We start from the raw sequence: 22,381 nt of genomic DNA, 5'->3' as shown, positions 1-22,381 counted from the left end.
TCATTATTATAGGGATGTGATGGTGGGAGGGTCCCCGCCCCGCCCTGGGCGCCCTCCCGCCGGCCGGGGAGGAGGAGGAGGGGAGGGAGGAGGGGGGAGAGAGGGAGGAGGGAGGAGGGGGGAGAGAGGGGGAAGGAGGAGGGAGAGGAGGAGGGGGGAGGAGGGGGAGATGGAGGAGGGAGAGGAAGGAGGAGGGAGGGGAGGAGGGGGGAGGAGGAGGGAGGGGGAGGAGGGAGGGGGAGGAGGGAGGGGGAGGAGGAGGGAGGAGAGGGAGAGGGAGGAGGAGGTGGTAGAGGGGGGAGGAGGAGGAGGAAGGAGGAGGAGGTAGAGGGAGGGGGGGAGGAGGAGGAGGAGGGAGGAGGGGGAGGGAGTGGGAGAAGGGAGGAGGAGGGAGGAAGGAGAGGAGGAGGAGGAGGAGGAGGGAGGGGAGGGAGGAGGGGGAGGAGGGGGAGAGAGTGGGAGAAGGGAGGAGGAGGGAGGAGGAGGGAGAGGGAGGAGGGAGGAAAGAGAGGGAGGAGGGAGAGGGAGGAGGGAGAGGGAGGAGGAAGAGAGAGTGGGAGAAGGGAGGAGGAGGAGGGTGAGGGAGGAGGGAGGAGGAGGGAGGAAAGAGAGGGAGGAGGGAGAGGGAGGAGGAAGAGAGAGTGGGAGAAGGGAGGAGGAGGAGGGTGAGGGAGGAGGGAGGAGGAGGGAGGAAAGAGAGGGAGGAGGGAGAGGGAGGAGGAAGAGAGAGTGGGAGAAGGGAGGAGGAGGAGGGTGAGGGAGGAGGGAGGAGGAGGGAGGAAAGAGAGGGAGGAGGGAGAGGGAGGAGGAAGAGAGAGTGGGAGAAGGGAGGAGGAGGGAGGAGGAGGGAGAGGGAGGAGGCAGGAGGAGGAGGGAGAGGGAGGAGGGAGGGGGAGGAGGGAGGGGGAGGGGGAGGAGGGAGGGGGAGGAGGGAGGGGGAGGAGGGAGGGGGAGGAGGGAGGGGGAGGAGGGAGGGGGAGGAGGGAGGGGGAGGAGGGAGGGGGAGGAGGGAGGGGCAGCCGCCGCGGACCCCCCCCCGTCCTCACTCACCGCCGGCCTTGGGCCCGCTGTGTCCGGACGCCGCCGCCCAGCGCCCCGGCCGGAAGTCCGCGCGGGCCCCCACCCCATAACGCGCAGGCGCCGGGCCCGACGCGGGGAACTACGACTCCCACAGTGCCCAGCGCCGAGCTCCTCGACTCGCAGACCCGGGCCCGCCGAGGGAAACTACAACTCCCACAGTGCCTGGCGCCGAGCTCCTCGACTCCGCGGGGAACTACAACTCCCACAGTGCCCAGCGCCGAACTCCTCCACTCCACGGGCCCGGGCAGCTTACTTAGTCTTTTGCACATAGTAAACGCTTAATAAATGCTATTTTCAGTATTATTATTATTGTTATTGTTATTATTATTACTATTACTCCTCAGCGGCGCCTTAGCTTCCCTCTCCCCCCCCCCGCTGCGGCCGAACAATCGGTGTGGAAGTCATCATCATCATCATCAATCGCATTTATTGAGCGCTTACTATGTGCAGAGCACTGTACTAAGCGCTTGGGAAGTCCAAATTGGCAACATCTAGAGACAGTCCCTACCCAACAGTGGGCTCACAGTCTGAAAGGGGGAGACGGAGAACAAAACCAAACATACTAACAAAATAAAATAAATAGAATAGATAGGTACAAGTAAAATAAATCAATAGAGTAATAAATACGTACAAACATATATCCATATATACAGGTGCTGTGGGGAAGGGAAGGAGGTAAGATGGGGGGATGGAGAGGGGGACGAGGGGGAGAGGAAGGAAGGGGCTCAGTCTGTCCATACCTGTCATTTATACCTATTCATTCATTCAATCGTATTTATTATAATGATGACATTTATTAAGCGCTTACTATGTGCAAAGCACTGTTCTAAGCGCTGGGGACCCTCTCTAGATGTTGCCAACTTGTACTTCCCAAGCGCTTAGTCCAGTGCTCTGCACACAGTAAGAGCTCAATAAATTCGACTGAATGAATGAATTAATATCTGACATGTGCGTATTTCTTTGTATAGATTAGTACGTATTTATTACTCTATTTTATTTGTACATATTCTATTAGTTTTGTTAATATGTTTTGTTTTGTTGTCTGTCTCCCCCTTCTAGACTGTGAGCCCGCTGTTGGGTAGGGACCGTCTCTATATGTTGCCAACTTGGACTTCCCAAGCGCTTAGTACAGTGCTCTGCACACAGTAAGCGCTCAATAAATTCGATTGAATGAATACAAGGTGATCAGGTTGTCCCACGGGGGGCTCACAATCTCCATCCCCATTTTCAGATGAGGGAACTGAGGCCCAGAGAAGTGAAGTGACTTGCCCAAAGTCACACAGCTGACAAGCGGAGGAGGCGGGATTTGAACCCATGACCTCGGACTCCAAAGCCCGGGCTCTTTCCACTGAGCCATGCTAATCGTATTTATTGAGCGCTTACTGTGTGCAGAGCACTGTGCTAAGCGCTTGGGACGTTCAAGTCGGCAACATCCAGAGACGGTCCCTACCCAACAACGGGCTCACGGTCTAGAAGGGGGAGATGGACGACAAAACAAGACAATGAGGCAGGCATCAATACCATCAAAAATAAATAGAATTATAGATATCTGCACATCATTAATAAAATAAAATAAAAGAAGCAGCGTGGCTCAACGGAAAGAGCCCGGGCTTAGGAGTCAGAGGTCATGGGTTCAAATCCCGGCTCCACCAATTGTCAGCTGCGTGACTTTGGGCAAGTCACTTCGCTTCTCTGGGCCTCTGTTCCCTCATCTGGAAAATGGGGATTAAGACTGTGAGCCCCACGTGGGACAATCTGATCACCTTAAAATGATAATAATAGGATGGCATTTATTAAGCACCTACTATATGCTATATGCAAAGCTCTGTTTTAAGCGCTGGGGAGGATACAATCAATCAATCGTATTTATTGAGTGCTTACTGTGTGCAGAGCACTGGACTAAGCACTTGGGAAGTACAAATCGGCAACATCTAGAGATAGTCCCTACCCAACAGTGGGCTCACAGTCTAGAAGGGGGAGACAGAGAACAAAACCAAACACATTAACAAAATAAAATAAATAGAATAGATATGTACAAGTAAAATAAATAGAGTAATAAATATGTACACACATATATACATATATATACAGGTGATCATATATACAAGTTGATCAGGTTGTCCCACGTGGGGCTCACAGCCTTCATGCCCATTTTACAGATGAGGGAACTGAGGTACAGAGAAGTTAGGTAATTAAGCGCTTACTATGTGCAAAGCACTGGTCTAAGCACTGGGGAGGTTACAAGGTGATCAGGTTGTCCCACAGGGGGCTAACAGTCTTCATCCCCATTTTAAAGATGAGGTAACTGAGGCACAGAGAAGTGAAGTAACTTGCCCAAAGTCACACAGCTGACAAGTGGCAGAGCCGGGATTTGAACCCATGACCTCTGACTCCCAAGCCCGGGCTCTTTCCACTGAGCCACGCTGCTTCTCTAGTGCAGTGCTTTGCACATAGTAAGCGCTTAACAAATGCCATCATTATTATTATTATTATTATTAAAACAGAGAAATAAATATCTGTCTTCCCTCCCCCACCAGACTGTAATCTCCTTGTGGGCAGGGAATGTATCAGTTCATTGTAGTATTGTACTCTCCCAAGCGCTTAGTACAGTGTTCTGCACACAATACGCATTCAATAAGTACGATTGAATGAATGAAAGTCTTTAGGAAATATAAAAGCACAGAGCAATTGTACGACATTTTTACTGGTAGGGACTGTCTCTATATGTTGCCAATTTGTACTTCCCACGCCCTTAGTACAGTGCTCTGCACATAGTAAGCACTCAATAAATACGATTGATGATGATTCAAACTGCCTGGAAGCAAAATACACTTCAGGGAGTAAAATCACATCCTGATAATAGTAGTGATGATGATGGCACTTATTAAGCGCTTACTATGTGCAAAGCACTGTTCTAAGCGCTGGGGAGGTTACAAGGTGCTAAGCTTGTCCCACGGGGGGGCTCACAGTCTTCATCCCCATTTTACAGATGAGGAAACTGAGGCACAGAGAACTTAAGTGACTTGCCCAAAGTCAAACAGCTGAGACAATTGCCGGAGCTGGGATTTGAACCCATGACCACTGACTCCAAAGCCCGGGCTCTTCCCACTGAGCCACGCTGCTTCTCTACAGTTTATTAAAGCCGTAAATCGATGTATCAACCATTGGGCCCAGGGCTGGGGTAGATTCAAGATAAGCAGATTGGATACAGACCCTGCCCCACAGCTCAGTCTGAGATGGAGGGAGAACAGGAATTTTACCCTCGCTTTATAGATAAGGAAACTGAGGCACAGAAAGTGGCTTACCCAAGGTATATAGCAGGAACGTGGTGGAGTTGGGATGAGCACCTGGGTCTCTGGACTCCCAGTCTCAGGTTCTTCCCATTAGGTCAGTGGAAAGAGCCCGGGCTTTGGAGTCAGAGGTCCTGGGTTCAAATCCCGGCTCCTCCACTAGCCAGCTGTGTGACTTTGGGCAACTCACTTCACTTCTCCGTGCCTCAGTTCCCTCATCTGTCAAATGGGGATGAAGACTGTGAGCCCCCCGTGGGACCACCTGATCACTTTGTAACCTCCCCAGCGCTTAGAACTGCGCTTTGCACATAGTAAGCGCTTAATAAATACCATTATAATAATGATAATGATGGTATTCGTTAAGTGCTTACTATGTGCAAAGCACTGTTCTAAGCACTGGGGGGATAGAAGGTAATCAGGTTGTCCCACGTGGGGCTCACAGTCTTTATCCCCATTTGACAGATGAGGGAACTGAGGCCCAGAGAAGTGAAGTGACTTGCCCAAAGTCACCCAGCTGACAATTGGCAGAGCAGGGATTTGAACCCATGACCTCTGACTCCAAAGCCCGGGCTCTTTCCACTGAGCTATGCTGCTTCCCTATTATGGCTTCTCTGCCATTATTATTATTATTATTAAAAATCACATCACCCATGATGCGGGGGGCTGGGGTGGGGTCTCCCCAGCGCTTAGAACAGTGCTTTGCACGTAGTAAGCGCTTAATAAATGCCATTATTATTATTATTATTATTATTATTATTAAAAATCACATCACCCATGATGCGGGGGGCTGGGGTGGGGTGTGAACAACCTGAGGCTAACTACGGAATTATAACCCTTAAGAAAGTCTCAAAAGATTCAATCAATCGTATTTATTGAGCGCTTCCTGTGTGCAGAGCACTGGACTAAGCGCTTGGGAAGTCCAAGTTGGCAACATATAAAGATTCATATCTACTCAAAGCTCTTGCACTTCTCCAAGCAATCTCCTCCTGACTGCACAATTTACCCCGACTCCTGGTACAGTTCGGCAGCTGTGTAGTTGCCCTGGCATACTGGCTGGGCTCTAATTAGAGTATTAAGAGCATTTATTAACCGCTTACTATTTGCAAAGCACTGTACTAGGCGCTCAGAAAGAAATACGTGGATACGATATAAACAGGGAGGAGATCCAACCCCAACGTAATGGATTTTCAGGCTTACATCCCATGCAGTGACAAAATCATCATCAATCGTATTTATTGAGCGCTTACCGTGTGCAGAGCACTGTACTAAGCGCTTGGGAAGTCCAAGTTGGCAACATATAGAGACAGTCCCTACCCAACAGTGGGCTCACAGTCTAAAAGGGGGAGACAGACAACAAAACCAAACATACTAACAAAATAAAATATATAGAATGGATAGGTACAAGTAAAATAAATAGAGTAATAAATATGTACAAACATATATACATATATACAGGTGCTGTGGGGAAGGGAAGGAGGTAAGATGGGGGGGATGGAGGGGGGAATTGTCTAAAACGTGAATTGCCTGGATGGATTCGCTTCTATATCAATCAAATAATAATAATAATAATAATAATAATAATAATAATGGCATTTGTTAAGCGCTTACTATGTGCAAAACACTGTACTAAGCGCTGGGGAGGATAGGTGGTGATCAGGTTGTCCCACGTGGGGCTCACAATCTTGATCCCCATTTTACAGATGAGGTAACTGAGGCTCAGAGAAGTTGACTCGCCCAAGGTTACACAGCAGACGTGGTGGAGCCGGGATTTGTCTAAAACGTGAATTGTCTGGATGGATTCGCTTCTATATCAATCAAATAATAATAATAATAATAATAATGGCATTTGTTAAGCGCTTACTATCTGCAAAGCACTGTACTAAGCGCTGGGGAGGATAGAAGGTGATCAGGTTGTCCCACGTGGGGCTCACAATCTTGATCCCCATTTTACAGATGAGGTAACTGAGGCTCAGAGAAGTTAAGTGACTCGCCCAAGGTTACACAGCAGATGTGGTGGAGCCGGGATTTGAACCCATGACCTCTCACTCAATCAGTGGTATTAATTGAGCATTTACTAGGTGCAGAGCCCTGGACTAAATGCTTAGGACTGTACTAGCTGCTGAATTATTATTATTACTATTACACTAAGAATTATTATTACTTTTAATAATTAGCCAGAGGTCTAATTATTAATAATTCTATTAATAAAATAGTACTTTTTAAGCGCTTACTATGTGCCAAACACCGTTCTAAGCACCGGGGTAGATCCAAGCTAATTAGGTTGGACTCAGTCCCTGTCCCACATAATAATAATAATAATAGGAGGCCTTCCCAGACTGAGCCCCTTCCTTCCTCTCCCCCTCGTCCCCCTCTCCATCCCCCCCATCTTACCTCCTTCCCTTCCCCACAGCCCCTGTATATATGTATATATGGTTGTACATATTTATTACTCTATTTATTTATTTATTTTACTTGTACATATCTATCCTATTTATTTTATTTTGTTAGTATGTTTGGTTCTGTTCTCTGTCTCCCCCTTTTAGACTGTGAGCCCACTGTTGGGTAGGGACTGTCTCTGTGTGTTGCCAATTTGTACTTCCCAAGCGCTTAGTCCAGTGCTCTGCACATAGTAAGCGCTCAATAAATACGATTGATGATGATGATAGTGGTATTTGTTAAATGCTTACTGTATGCCAGGCACTTGAAGTGCTGGGGTGGATACAAGCAAATTGGGATGGACAAAGTCCCCGTCCCACATGGGGCTTACAGTCTTAATCCTCATTTTACAGATGGTAACAGGCACAGAGAAGTGAAGTGACTTGCCCAGCGTCACACAGCAGACAAATGGCAGAGCTGGGATGAGAAGCCACGACCTTCTGAGTCCCGGGCCCAGTCTCCTGCGGCTTCTCACTGCGCCGTGCTGCTTCTCACATGGGGCTCGCACTCTTAATTGGGATGAGAAGTTAGATCTCTGTCTGTTAATACATGAAATGGCGAAATACGGGAAAGCCACAGCTTCAAAAGTCAGATTTCACCTTGTAGGTACAAAACCGCATATTAGGATATCTCATCAGTCTCAATTTTCATAGGAAAATTAGGAACGTAAAGGGCCCGAGGTGCGGCCCAGGATTAAAACCCAGAGTTTAAACATCTACAACTTCCCCCAGTCTATCAAAGCTGCAAAGCTTTATACTTTTAGGATAGCAATACAATGTGAGTAGGCAATCTAATGCTAAACAAAAAGTATAGTAGAAAAATAAAAACCCTGTTGAATCAAGTCATGCATTAAAGATCCAGAGTGGGTCACTAAAGGGAAATTAAGGATGTAAGTGGCAAAGACCTAAGCAGTAAGACAATTACCCTGTCTCCAATGGTAATAATAATAATAATAATGGCATTTATTAAGCACTTACTATGTGCAAAGAACTGTTCTAAGCTCTGGGGAGGTTACAAGGTGATCAGGTTGTCCCACGGGGGGCCCACAGTTTTAATCCCCATTTTACAGATGAGGTAACTGAGGCCCAGAGAAGTGAAGTGACTTGCCCAAAGTCCCACAGCTGACAATTGGTGGAGCCGGGATTTGAACCCGTGACCTCTGGCTCCAAAGCCCGGGCTCTTTCCACTAGCCACACTGCTTCTCGTGGCTATTTCAGAACTATGCAAGGGGCTAAAATAACATGTTTCTATTTTATCTAGAGTTGAATGTCATTATTAGAGGGGAATCCATCTAAAGAGAAGCAGGGTCAGGGATGAAAATAGTCTCTCAAAGCAGCAGAGCTTTATACTTTTATGATAGGAATACAATGTGAGTAGGCATTCTAATGCTAAACAAAAAGTATAGTAGTAAAATAAAAACCCTGTTGAATCAAGTCATGGATTAAAGATCCATAATGGGTCACTAAAGGGAAAATTAAGGATGTAAGTGGCAAAGACCTAAGCAATAAGACAATTATCCTGTCTCCAATGGTAATAATAATAATAATAATGGCATTTATTAAGCGCTTACTATGTGCAAAGCACTCTTCTAAGCGCTGGGGAGGATACAAGGTGATCAGGTTGTCCCAGAGGGGGCTCACAGTCAATCAATTAAGAGAAGCAGCGTGGCTCAGTTGGAAAGAGCCCGGGCTTTGGAGTCAGAGGTCATGGGTTCAAATCCCGGCTCCGCCAATTGTCAGCTGGGTGACTTTGGGCGAGTCACTTCACTTCTCTGAGCCCCAGTTACCTCATCTGTAAAATGGGGATTAAGACTGTGAGCCCCAAGTGGGACAACCTGATCACCTGGTATCCTCCCCAGCGATTAGAACAGTGCTTGGCACATAGCAAGCACTTAATAAATGCCAGCATTATTATTATTATTATTATCCTCATCTCATCTCCTCCCCCTATATCTACCCCTACCAACTGTTTCTTCAGTACCTCCATATCACCTAAGCACTTGAGTTCTCACAAGTACCATCGCACTTGATAGACATATTCTGATACGCTATTTCTTCCTCCTACCCTTATTTCATTATCGGTTTCCTCCTCCAGATTGTCAACTCCCTGAGGACTGGGACTTGGTATACTAACTCTTACCGTATTCCTCCAAGAGCTTAGGAGATGAGGGAACTGAGGCACAGAGAAGTTAAGTGACTTGCCCAAAGTCCCACAGCGGACAATTGGTGGAGCAGGGATCTGAACCCGTGACCTCTGGCTCCATAGCCCGGGCTCTTTCCACTGAGCCACGCTGCTTCTCTTCCTCTTCACATCAAGAAGAAACTCTTGCTCCTGACCAATTATTTCAAGGCAAACACCTCTCCCTCCCCTCGGTGTATCCTCCCTCTTCTCCCACTACATCTCAGTTCACACACTTGGCTCTGCTCTTGCCAGCATACTCACCGTACCTGGTTCTTGCCTCTCCTGAGGCTAACCTCACATCTTCCCTCCTGTCGGGAACTCCCTTCTGCTTCGCATCTGGCAAGAACAACACTCTCCCATCTTCAAGTCTTTTCTGAAAATACAGATCCTCCAGAAAGATTAACCTCCTTCCCTGATTAACCTCTCAGCTCGTCTCCTCCCCCTATATCTACCCCTACCAACTGTTCCTCCAGTACCTCCATATCACCTAAGCACTTGAGTTCTCACAAGCACCGTTGCACTTGATATACATATTCTGATACGCTATTTCTTCCTCCTACCCTTATTTCATTATTGGTTTCCTCCTCCAGATTGTAAACTCCCTGAGGACTGGGACTTGGTATATCGTATTCCTCCAAGAGCTTAGTGCAGTACCCTACATAAAGTGATCAATAACTACTACTTCTTGATTGCTGGGTATCAAGGAGGGCAATCATCACACGATTGCTTCTAAGCTTGCCCTACTGAGCGCTCACCTCCTCCAGGAGGCCTTCCCAGACTGAGCCCCTTCCTTCCTCTCCCCCTCGCCCCCATCTCCATCCCCCCATCTTACCTCCTTCCCTTCCCCACAGCACCTGTATACATGTTTGTACATATTTATTACTCTATTTATTTTACTTGTACATATCTACTCTATTTTATTTTGTTAGTATGTTTGGTTTTGTTCTCTGTCTCCCCCTTTTAGACTGTGAGCCCACAGTTGGGTAGAGACTGTCTCTATAATGTTGCCAATTTGTACTTCCCAAGCGCTTAGTACAGTGCTCTGCACATAGTAAGCGCTCAATAAATACGATTGATTGATTGATTGATTCTCATTGCTACTATTGGAGACAGAGTCCCAGACTAGATGAACCAGCGATGGCAGTGCTATCACTCCGGTGTGCCTACGATCCAAGTCGGGAGGACATTCAGGGAGAGGACGCAGTTAATCAGATGGAACGACGAACAATCAGGGAAAGAATATGGTCGGTTGAGGGAAACCCAAATGGTAGAGGAAGAGTAGGTGATAGGGGAAAAGTACAGGTATTCGAAGAAGGTATACAGTGGTCCGGGAGAAACGCAGATGGTAATAGGGTAGGTGAGTCAATTCTCCAGAACCTATCAAATTATTCCATTTCCAATTTTTACCTTGATGACTTTTCAATCAGGGAAAGAATATGGTTGGTTGAGGGAAACCCAAATGGTAGAGGAAGAGCAGGTGATAGGGGGAAAGTACAGGTATTCGAAGAAGGTATTCAGTTGGCCGGGAGAAACACAGATGTTAATAGGGTAGGTGAGTCAATTCTCCAGAACCTCTCAAATCATTCCATTTCCTATTTTTACCTTGATGACTTTTCAATGATCTATTTTTTTTTAAATTTTGGGCCTGGTTGGTAGTAAATAGGTCAGATTGTAAATTCAAAGAGGACAGATTTTTTTTTTACCTCTAATGTAGTCTATCCAGGGTTCAGCACAGTACTGTGCACAGCATATGCTCAAAACAGTTATGATTAAAGTGGTTAAACCCAGCACAGGTTCGGACTTGAGAATACCAAAGAAGCAAGGGGCAATGGCTTTTCTAAGTGCATTTTACTGTTGCTTCTGAATCTCCAAATACGTGCTCTTTCAAAAGCAATATTGGTTTCTCTCGTTTTCCAGAAATGACCATGTAGAGCATCTGACAACTACTACTACTAAGAATCATCATATTTCCCAATGATCAGCAGATCCAACTGACCTGTTAGGCCAGGATCTCTCACTTCTCAGTAGGGAAAACTGCAACAGAGAGGGGCAGGGTTGAGAGGATTGGGAAGAGGTATGGGAGCCAAGACTTCTGGACATTAACCCTAATCCGATACGAATTCAAAATATGACTTGGATTTAAATCACTGCTTTTGTGCTTCTGAACACAATGTATGCAGCAGAGTTGAAGAATTCTTTGCTCTGAACTTTGATCTCAACCCAGAAATTAAGCTGTTCACTTCTCTTGGAAGTGAAAATTCCAAGTATAGCCACTTACTAAAGTAGTGATGACAGGAACTTCTCTGCACCATTTGGCCAGAGGTAAACGTTACTTTCGGCCGCCTTCATTTCAGACCTGTTCACCGATTCCCTCAACCATGTTCGTTTATTCGTTCATTCAATCATATTTATTGAGCGCTGTGTGCAGAGCACTGCTCCATTTGATCAATCCTATTTATTGAGCACTTACTGTGAGCAGCGCACTGTACTAAGCGCCTGGAAAGCACAATTCAGCAACAGAGAGGGACAACCCCTGTCCCTGACTTCCCTCTTACTTTATCTTCTTCCCCTGCGGGATCCCATTTCTCCTCCCCAGGGACTGTGTTTCCCACTCATTCATTCAACCGTATTTTTTGAGCGCTTACAGTGTGCAGAGCACCGTACTAAGCGCTTGGGAAGTCCAAGTCGGCCACCTATAGAGACGGTCCCTACCCAACAACGGGCTCGCAGTCTAGAAGGGGGAGGCAGACGACAAAACAAAACATGGAGACAGGTGACAAAACACGTAGATGGACTCATTTCTCATTTAAGTACCATAAATACGATTGAATTTCTCCTTCCCTCATCTAACTGGTCGGGGACACGATGGGGAACGCGGTGCCTGAGGAGTCCAAGTTCAGAACAACGTATGGGGCCCGGGCAGCGTGAATTCTCTGGTGTTGAATTAGGTTTGAACTTCGGCTGAAGCTCTTCCCACACTCATTACACTCGTAAGGCCTCTCTCCTGTATGGGTCCTCTGGTGCATGACGAGACTGGAGCTCCTGCTAAAGCACTTTCCACAGTCACTGCATTTATGCGGTTTTTCCCCCGTGTGGGTTCGCTGGTGCTTCCTGAGATCGGAGCTCTGGCTGAAGCTCTTCCCACAGTCACTACACTTGTGAGGTTTCTCGCCCGTGTGGTTCCTCTGGTGCTGAATAAGGTTGGAACTCCAACTGAAGGTTTTCCCGCACTCGCTACATTCATAGGGCTTCTCGCCCGTGTGGATTCTCTGGTGCTGAATGAGGTGCGAGCTCCAGCTGAAAGTCTTCCCGCACTCCCGACATTCGTACGGTTTCTCCCCCATATGGATTCGCTGATGCTGAGTAAGTTCGAGGCTCTTGTGGAAGCCCTTGCCGCACTCTTTGCATTTGTAGGGCCTGTCGCCTGTGTGGGTCCTCTGATGTTTCCGGAGGTCGGAATTCTGGCTGAAGCCCTTTCCGCACTCGTCGCATTTGTGGGGTTTCTCACCCGTGTGATTCCTCTGGTGCTGGATTAGATTGGAGCTCCAGCTGAAGGTTTTCCCACACTCGCGGCATTCGTAGGGTTTCTCTCCCGTGTGGATTCGCCGGTGTTGAATAAGATGCGAGCTCCAGCTGAAAGTTTTTCCACAGTCATTGCATCTGTGTGGTTTTTCGCCGGTGTGTGTTCGGCGATGCCGGGACAGCTCTGCGCTCTGGTGAAAGCATCTCCCACACTCACTACATTTATGGGGCTTCTCCCCCGCCAGGCTTTTTTTGTGGGCAATCAGGTCTGCTAGATCCCTGAAGCCTCTTTCCAGGAGGGCTACTTTTCCCTGAGGACGTTCCTGCCGTTTTTCGGACCTGCCCTCATTCTCGCAGACTTCTCCCCATTCAGGGTTCTGGGGAACAGCCCCTTCGGACTTCTTTGATATCCTTTGCTGGGTTTCCGTGTCCTTAAAATTCCCTTCCTCCTTCTGGCTCCTGATTTCAAAACCTGGAAAAAAAATGGCATGCGTCACCCATTCCAGGGTTATGAAGAAAAGAATCCGTTTATTTATTTATTTATTTATTTTACTTGTACATAGCTATTCTATTTATTTTATTTTGTTAGTATGTTTGGTTTTGTTCTCTGTCTCCCCCTTTTAGCCTGTGAGCCCACTGTTGGGTAGGGACTGTCTCTATATGTTGCCAATTTGTACTTCCCAAGCGCTTAGTACAGTGCTCTGCACATAGTAAGCGCTCAATAAATACGATTGATGATGATGATTAAAATGGTAGATAACAGGGATAGGCCTTCCGCCGTGCTCCAAGATTCGGGGATCTGAGCAGCAGGTGTCCCAGCGTGTCACTCGCAACGGGAAGGAGGGCTGGAATCTTGTAAGCTTATTCTGGGCAGGGAATGTGTCTGCCAATTCTGTTGTACTGCACTCTTCCAAGCGCTCAGTACAGTGCTCTGCACATAGTAAGTGCTCAATAAATACCACTTTTTGACTTATCATAAAGGATGGCGTTACCATAGTTCCCTTGCACGCCATCCCGGCAGAGGTCTCTCTGACCCGGGTCCAGCCGTGCCCACTGTTCTCGAGAGAGATACACCGCCACGTCTTCCAACGTCACCGGCACCTGGAAAACCAGGAGGCCCGAGTCAGTTTGCTCTACCTTGGGAACAGGCCGAGCTACAATAAGACTCATTTCACATAGTCTTATTCTTCTACACGAGGACTCTAAATTTATTCTCAATTCCTCACAAGTTAGAATGAGGAAAAACACCCAGCGGTTGGCTCCCGACCCTTAAAGGGGACCCCAAACCTTCTCTGTGTTTTCAGAGGAGAATTTTACCCGGGGGCAATTTATGCTAAAATAAGGTTTTTGAACGGCTTAATCAGATAGGTGGTTCATGTCTGACTTGAAGTGGCAGGGGTCAGAGTTTGGGAGACGGGAGCAGTTTTGAGTTGGGTTCAAAAGCTCCCCTTAAGAATAACAACAACAATGGTGGAATTTGTTAAGCGCTTACTATGGGTCAGGCACACTACTAAGCGCTGGGGTACATACAAGATAACTGGGTTGGCCACTGTCCCACATAAGGCCCACAGAGAAGGAGCGTGGCTCAGTGGAAAGATCCCGGGCTTTGGAGTCAGTGGTGATGGGTTCAAATCCCGGCTCCGCCAACTATCAGCTGGGTGACTTTGGGCAAGTCACTTAACTCCTCTGGGCCTCAGTTACCTCGTCTGTAAAATGAGGATTGACTGTGAGCCCCCTTTGGGACCACCTGATCACTCTGTAGCCTCCCCGGCGCTTAGAACAGTGCTTTGCACATAGTAAGTGCTTAATAAATACCATTATTATTATTAATATTATTATAAGGCTCACAATCTTGATCCCCATTTTTCCGATGAAGGAACCGAGCATGGAGAAATGAAGGGACTTGCTCAAGATCACAGAGCAGACAGGTGGCAGAGCCGGAATTAGAACCCAAGTCCTTCTGATTCCAAGGCCCGTGCTCTAACTACTAAGCCACACTGCTTCACTGGCTGTAGCAGTCCAAGGGACTGAGGGAGAGAGCAATCTGCCATTTAATGGCACTTGCTCCATGGAAGTGGGCTCTTTATAATAATAATAATAATAATAATAATAATAATAATAATGGCATTTGTTAAGCGCTTACTATGTGCAGAGCACTGTTCTAAGCACTGGGGGGGATACAAGGTGATCAAGTTGTCCCACGTGGGGCTCACAGTCCTAATCCCCATTTTACAGATGAGGGAACTGAGGCTCAGAGAAGCTAAGTGACTTGCCCAAGGTCACACAGCGGACATGTGGCGGAGTCGGGACTCGAACCCATGACCTCTGACTCCAAAGCCCGGCCTTTTTCCAATGAGCCACACTGCTTCTCTTTATGTGCCTGGGCTGAGAACCAGCAGCATTCAGGGAAGAATCCAGGGGACTCCGTGGGGTGGAGAGTTTTGTGGAATTAGGCCGACCTGGGAGGAATGGGGAGTAGGAAACACATAAAAGCGCTTAGTAAAACACATAAAAGCGCTTAGTACAGTGCTCTGCACACATTAAGCGCTCAATAAATACGATTGATGATAAAATGCGGGAGTTCCCACCCCAGGGAAAGCTCATCATTTTACGGAGCGGGTGTTGGCTCGTCAAGGAGGGGAAACGGGGATGAATTCCCAGGATGGCAGCCCCGCCGGTCAGAGATGTTTCGGAGAAGGGGAGAGGGAGGCGGGAGCGGCAATATCTCAGAAAGGACCGGCTGAATCGAAACACACCTGAGACCAGGCTGAGAGGAGGGCAGCCGCCATCTCCCCATCTCTGGCACCCGCCGCTCGGGGAAGGGCAGGCACCTGGGGAGCAGACAGAGCTGAGGGAAGAGAAAGGCGCCATTATTCATTCATTCATTCAATCATATTGAGTGCTTACTGTGTGCAGAGCACTGTACTAAGCACTTGGGAAGTCCAAGTTGGCAACATACAGTGACCGTCCCTACCCAACAACGGGTTTGCAGTCTACTGCCTGCGGCATTTCCTCTCAAGCGTGCGAACAGACAGAGCTGAGGGAAGAGAAAGGCGCCATTATTCATTCATTCATTCAATCGTATTTATTGAGTGCTTACTGTGTGCACAGCACTGGACTAAGCGCTTGGGAAGTCCAAGTTGGCGACATATAGGGACCGTCCCTACCCAACAACGGGCTTACAGTCTACTGCCTGCGGCATTTCCTCTCAAGCGCGCGAGCAGACAGAGCTGAGGGAAGAGAAAGGCGCCATTATTCATTCATTCATTCAATCGTATTTATTGAGCGTTTACTGTGTGCAGGGCACTGTACTAAGCGCTTGGGAAGTCCAAGTTGGCGACATATAGGGACCGTCCCTACCCAACAACGGGCTCACAGTCTACTGCCTGCGGCATTTCCACTCAAGCACACGAGCAGGCAGAGCTGAGGGAAGAGAACGGCGCCATTATTCATTCATTCATTCATTCAATCGTATTTATTGAGTGCTTACTGTGTGCAGGGCACTGTACTAAGCGCTTGGGAAGTACCAGTTGGCGACATATAGGGACCATCCCTACCCAACAACGGGCTCACAGTCTACTGCCTGCGGCATTTCCTCTCAAGCACGCGAGCAGACAGAGCTGAGGGAAGAGGAAGGCGCCATTATTCATTCATTCATTCAATCATATTTATTGAGTGCTTACTGTGTGCAGAGCACTGTACTAAGCGCTTGGGAAGTACAAGTTGGTGACATATAGGGACCATCCCTACCCAACAACGGGCTCACAGTCTACTGCCTGAGGCATTTCCTCTCAAGCACACGAGCAGACAGAGCTGAGGGAAGAGAAAGGCGCCATTATTTATTCATTCATTCATTCAATTGTATTTCTTGAGTGCTTACTGTGTGCAGAGCACTGTACTAAGCGCTTGGGAAGTCCAAGTTGGCGACATATAGGGACCGTCCCTACCCAACAATGGGCTCGCAGTCTACTGCCTGCGGCATTTCCTCTCAAGCACGTGAGCAGACAGAGCTGAGGGAAGAGAAAGGCACCATTATTCATTCATTCATTCAATCGTATTTATTGAGTGCTTACTGTGTGCAGAGCACTGTACTAAGCGCTTGGGAAGTACAAGTTGGTGACATATAGGGACCATCCCTACCCAACAACGGGCTCACAGTCTACTGCCTGAGGCATTTCCTCTCAAGCACACGAGCAGACAGAGCTGAGGGAAGAGAAAGGCGCCATTATTTATTCATTCATTCATTCAATTGTATTTCTTGAGTGCTTACTGTGTGCAGAGCACTGTACTAAGCGCTTGGGAAGTCCAAGTTGGCGACATATAGGGACCGTCCCTACCCAACAATGGGCTCGCAGTCTACTGCCTGCGGCATTTCCTCTCAAGCACGTGAGCAGACAGAGCTGAGGGAAGAGAAAGGCGCCATTATTCATTCATTCATTCAATCGTATTTATTGAGTGCTTACTGTGTGCAGAGCACTGTACTAAGCGCTTGGGAAGTACAAGTTGGTGACATATAGGGACCATCCCTACCCAACAACGGGCTCACAGTCTACTGCCTGAGGCATTTCCTCTCAAGCACATGAGCAGACAGAGCTGAGGGAAGAGAAAGGTGCCATTATCTATTCATTCATTCATTCAATTGTATTTCTTGAGTGCTTACTGTGTGCAGAGCACTGTACTAAGCGCTTGGGAAGTCCAAGTGGGCGACATATAGGGACCGTCCCTACCCAACAATGGGCTCGCAGTCTACTGCCTGCGGCATTTCCTCTCAAGCACGTGAGCAGACAGAGCTGAGGGAAGAGAAAGGCGCCATTATTTATTCATTCATTCATTCAATTGTATTTCTTGAGTGCTTACTGTGTGCAGAGCACTGTACTAAGCGCTTGGGAAGTACAAGTTGGCGACATATAGGGACCGTCCCTACCCAACAATGGGCTCGCAGTCTACTGCCTGCGGCATTTCCTCTCAAGCACGTGAGCAGACAGAGCTGAGGGAAGAGAAAGGCACCATTATTCATTCATTCATTCAATCGTATTTATTGAGTGCTTACTGTGTGCAGAGCACTGTACTAAGCGCTTGGGAAGTACAAGTTGGTGACATATAGGGACCATCCCTACCCAACAACGGGCTCACAGTCTACTGCCTGAGGCATTTCCTCTCAAGCACATGAGCAGACAGAGCTGAGGGAAGAGAAAGGTGCCATTATTTATTCATTCATTCATTCAATTGTATTTCTTGAGTGCTTACTGTGTGCAGAGCACTGTACTAAGCGCTTGGGAAGTCCAAGTTGGCGACATATAGGGACCGTCCCTACCCAACAATGGGCTCGCAGTCTACTGCCTGCGGCATTTCCTCTCAAGCACGTGAGCAGACAGAGCGGAGGGAAGAGAAAGGCGCCATTATTCATTCATTCATTCAATCGTATTTATTGAGTGCTTACTGTGTGCAGAGCACAGTACTAAGCTCTTGGGAAGTACAAGTTGGTGACACATAGGGACCGTCCCTACCCAACAACGGGCTCACAGTCTACTGCCTGAGGCATTTCCTCTCAAGCACATGAGCAGACAGAGCTGAGGGAAGAGAAAGGTGCCATTATCTATTCATTCATTCATTCAATTGTATTTCTTGAGTGCTTACTGTGTGCAGAGCACTGTACTAAGCGCTTGGGAAGTCCAAGTGGGCGACATATAGGGACCGTCCCTACCCAACAATGGGCTCGCAGTCTACTGCCTGCGGCATTTCCTCTCAAGCACGTGAGCAGACAGAGCTGAGGGAAGAGAAAGGCGCCATTATTCATTCATTCATTCAATCATATTTATTGAGTGCTTACTGTGTGCAGGGCACTGTACTAAGCACTTGGGAAGTACAAGTTGGCGACATATAGGGACCGTCCCTACCCAACAACGGGCTCACAGTCTACTGCCTGCGGCATTTCCTCTCAAGCGCGTGAGCAGACAGAGCTGAGGGAAGAGAAAGGCGCCATTATCATCACCAATCGTATTTATTGAGCGCTTACTGTGTGCAGAGCACTGTACTAAGCGCTTGGGAAGTCCAAGTTGGCAACATATAGAGACAGTCCCTACCCAGCAGTGGGCTCACAGTCTAAAAGGGGGAGACAGAGAACAAAACCAAACCTACTAACAAAATAAAATAAATAGAATAGATATGTACAAGTAAAATAGAGTAACAAATATGTACAAACATATATACATATATACAGGTGCTTGTTGGGCAGGTCATTATTCATTCATTCATTCAATCGTATTTATTGAACGCTTACCGTGTGCAGAGCACTGTACTAAGCCTTGGGAAGTATAAGTTGGCGACATATAGAGACCGTCCCTACCCAACAATGGGCTCACAGTCTACTGCCTGTGGCATTAACTGCTTCCATTCTTGTCCTCATATATAGAGTTCAGTGAATCCAACAGGGTAGACTGTAAGCTCTTCTTTATGGCATTTGTTAAGCGCACAAATTAAGTACAAATTAATTAGGGTGGACACGGCCATTAAGGGCAGGGAGTGTGTCAACCAACTCTGTTGTATTGTAATAATACTAAGAATGATGGCATTTGTTAAGCGCTTACTATGTGCCGAGCACTGTTCTAAGTGCTGGGGGAGATACAAGGTAATCGGGTTGTCCCACGTGGGGCTCACAGTCTTAATCCCCATTTTTCAGATGAGGGAACTGAGGCCCAGAGAAGTTAAGCAACTTGCCCAAAGTCACACAGCTAAGTGGCGGAGCTTGGTTTTGTTCCCTTTTAGACTGTGAGCCCACTGTTGGGTAGGGACCATCTCTATAGGTTGCCAACTTGGACTTCCCAAGCGCTTAGTACAGTGCTCTGCACACAGTAAGCGCTCAATAAATACGATTGATGATGATGACGATGATGATTAGAACCCACGCCCTCTTCCTCCCAAGCCCGGCTATTTCCACTGAGCCACGCTGCTTCTCACTCTCCCTTGTGCCTCGTCCAGAGCTCTGCACACAGTAAGCACTCAATAAATACTATCGATTGACTGACGAGTCTTTCTTATCCAGCGTGGCTCAGTGGAAAGAACCCGGGCTTTGGAGTCAGAGGTCGTGGGTTCGAATCCCAGCTCCGCCACTTGTCAGCTGTGTGACTTCGGGCAAGTCACTTCGCTTCTCTGGGCCTCAGTTACCTCATCTGTAAAATGGGGATTAAGACTGTGAGCGCACCATGGGACAACCTGATCACCTTGTAACCTCCCCAGCGCTTAGAATGGTGCTTTGCACATAGTAAGCGCTTAATAAATGCCATCATCATCATTATTATTATTATTATTATCCCCTCCAGCCAAGAAGTACAGTGCCCAACGCAAAATGAACGGGGGATGACTGAAAAGAGGGTGACCCCAGCAGGTGCCATTCTCTAGAGAAGCAGCGTGGCTCAGCGGAAAGAGCCTGGGCTTTGGAGTCATCATAATCATCAATCGTATTTATTGAGCGCTTACTATGTGAGAGCACTGTACTAAGCGCTTGGGAAGTACAAATTGGCAACATATAGAGACAGTCCCTACCCAACAGTGGGCTCACAGTCAGAGGTCATGGGTTCAAATCCGGCTCCTCCAACTGTCACCTGTGTGACTTCGGGCAAGTCACTTAGCTTCTCTGGGCCTCAGTTACCTCACCTGCAAAATGGGGATTAAAACCGTGAGCCCCCCGTGGGACAACCTGATCACCTTGTAACCTCCCCAGTGCTTAGAACAGTGCTTTGCACATAGTAAGCACTTAACAAATACCATCATTATTATTATTATTATTGTAACCACACCAGGCAGGGCCAGGGGGGATGCTTTCACCCATGATGACTACCACAGACTCCTTCCTCCTCATCATCATCAATCGTACTTATTGAGCGCTTACTGTGTGCAGAGCACTGTACTAAGCGCTTGGGAAGTCCAAGTTGGCAACATATAGAGACGGTCCCTACCCAACAGTGGGCTCACAGTCTAAAAGGGGGAGACCCTCCTGTGCCCCTCCACTCCCCTAGCCATCGTCCCGCCATGGTAAGTCCCCTCCCGCCAGGGAATCTCTGCTTCTCACCTGTCTCTGTCAGGAACTGAAGTTCCCCTTTCGGATCACAGTTAGGCTGCGCCTGAAGTTTCGGGTGCTGGTCCTGTTCCTCCTGGGAGCCAAGGAAGGGCTGGGGCTCGGTGGATTTCGGCATTAGGCTCGGAGGTGGCTCCTCTTTTCCCTTGTCGGTTGTCTCCTCTGAGGACACTGCCTGTCCACGGTCCCGACCTGAAACCTAAGAACAGCCGCACCCGTAAGCTGTTACCGGAGGGCTCTATGATATTAACCCTGCCCTCTCCCTGACTTTCCCATCACTGTAGACGGCACTACCATCCTTCCCGTCTCACAGGCCCGCAACCTTGGTGTCATCCTCGACTCCGCTCTCTCGTTCACCGCTCACATCCAAGCCGTCACCAAAACCTGCCGGTCTCCGCTCCGCAACGTTGCCGAGATCCGCCCTTTCCTCTCCATCCACACCGCTACCCTGCTCGTTCAAGCTCTCATCCTATCCCGTCTGGACTACTGTATTAGCCTCCTCTCTGATATAGAGACGAGGAGGCGTGCTCCTGCTACACGAAGGGGGGGGGAGGACCGTGCTCCTGCTTCATTCATTCATTCAATCATATTTATTGAGTACTTACTGTGTGCAGAGCACTGTACTAAGCGCTTGGGAAGTACAAGTTGGCAACATATAGAGATGAGGGGGCGCGCTCCTGCTACACGGTGGGGGGGGGGGTGCGTGCTCATGCTTCATTCATTCATTCATCCAATCGTATTTATTGAGTAGTTACTGTGTGCAGAGCACTGTACTAAGCGCTTGGGAAGTACAAGTTGGCAACATATAGAGACGAGGGGGCATGCTCCTGCTGAACGTAAGGGGTTGGGGGGGGGGGGGCGCGTGCTCCTGCTTCATTCATTCATTCATTCAATCGTATTTATTGAGTACTTACTGTGTGCAGAGCACTGTACTAAGCGCTTGGGAAGTACAAGGTGGCAACATATAGAGACGAGGGGGCACGCTCCTGATACACGAAGCGGGGGGGGGGGGGGGGGACCCGCGCTCTCCTGCTTCATTCGTTCATTCAATTGTACTTATTGAGCACTTACTGTGTGCAGAGCACTGTACTAAGCGCTTGGGAAGTACAAGTTGGCAACATGTAGAGACGAGGGGGCGCGCTCCTGCTACACGAAGGGGCGGGTGCGCGTTCCTGCTTCATTCATTCATTCATTCAATTGTATTTATTGAGCGCTTACTGTGTGCAGAGCACTGTACTAAGCGCTTGGGAAGTACAAGTTAAAAGAGACTGAGGAGCAAATAAAAAGGTAGGAAGAGAACCAGGAGGGAACAGTGGTAAGATAGGAGGTAGTCCACAGTGTGTGTCAAAAGCTGCCAGGGGAAGCAGCGTGGCTCAGTGGAAAGAGCCCAGGCTTAGAACAGTGCTTTGCACATAGTAAGCGCTTAATAAATGCCATTATTATCATTATTATTTGGAGTCAGAGGTCAGGGGTTCAAATCCCGGCTCTGCCAATTGTCAGCTGTGTGACTTTGGGCAAGTCACTTCACTTTTCTGTGCCTCAGTCACCTCATCTGTAAAATAGGTATTAAGACTATGATCACCTTGTAACCTCCCCAGTGCTTAGAACAGTGCTTTGCACATAGTAAGCGCTTAATAAGTAAGGTTTTCGTGGGGGGGCTGAAGAGATATATAACTTGTACTTCCCAAGAGCTTACTACAGTGCTCTGCACACAGTAAGCACTCAGTAAATACGATTGATTGATTGATTGATATATGTATATGTGTTTGTATGTATTACTCTATTTCATTTGTACATA

The 22,381-nt window shown here is 48.0% G+C and overlaps 1 protein-coding gene across 1 annotated transcript in view; it reads right to left on the bottom strand.

The window, feature by feature from the left end:
* The window catches only part of LOC119934771 (zinc finger protein 436-like), a 33,066-nt gene that overhangs the window by 9,372 nt on the left and 1,313 nt on the right, over window positions 1-22,381 (bottom strand). The window contains exons 2-5 of the mRNA XM_038754313.1: window positions 20,578-20,782; window positions 15,266-15,357; window positions 13,502-13,646; window positions 11,903-12,981 (exon numbers count right to left, since the gene is read on the bottom strand). Coding sequence (XP_038610241.1) covers window positions 11,903-12,981; window positions 13,502-13,646; window positions 15,266-15,357; window positions 20,578-20,782 — 1,521 coding nt within the window. The remainder of the gene's footprint in view (window positions 1-11,902; window positions 12,982-13,501; window positions 13,647-15,265; window positions 15,358-20,577; window positions 20,783-22,381) is intronic.

This window comes from Tachyglossus aculeatus, chromosome 11, assembly GCF_015852505.1.
Source record: "Tachyglossus aculeatus isolate mTacAcu1 chromosome 11, mTacAcu1.pri, whole genome shotgun sequence".
Taxonomy (NCBI): domain Eukaryota; kingdom Metazoa; phylum Chordata; class Mammalia; order Monotremata; family Tachyglossidae; genus Tachyglossus; species Tachyglossus aculeatus.
This window is presented reverse-complemented; position numbering and strand designations above follow the sequence as displayed.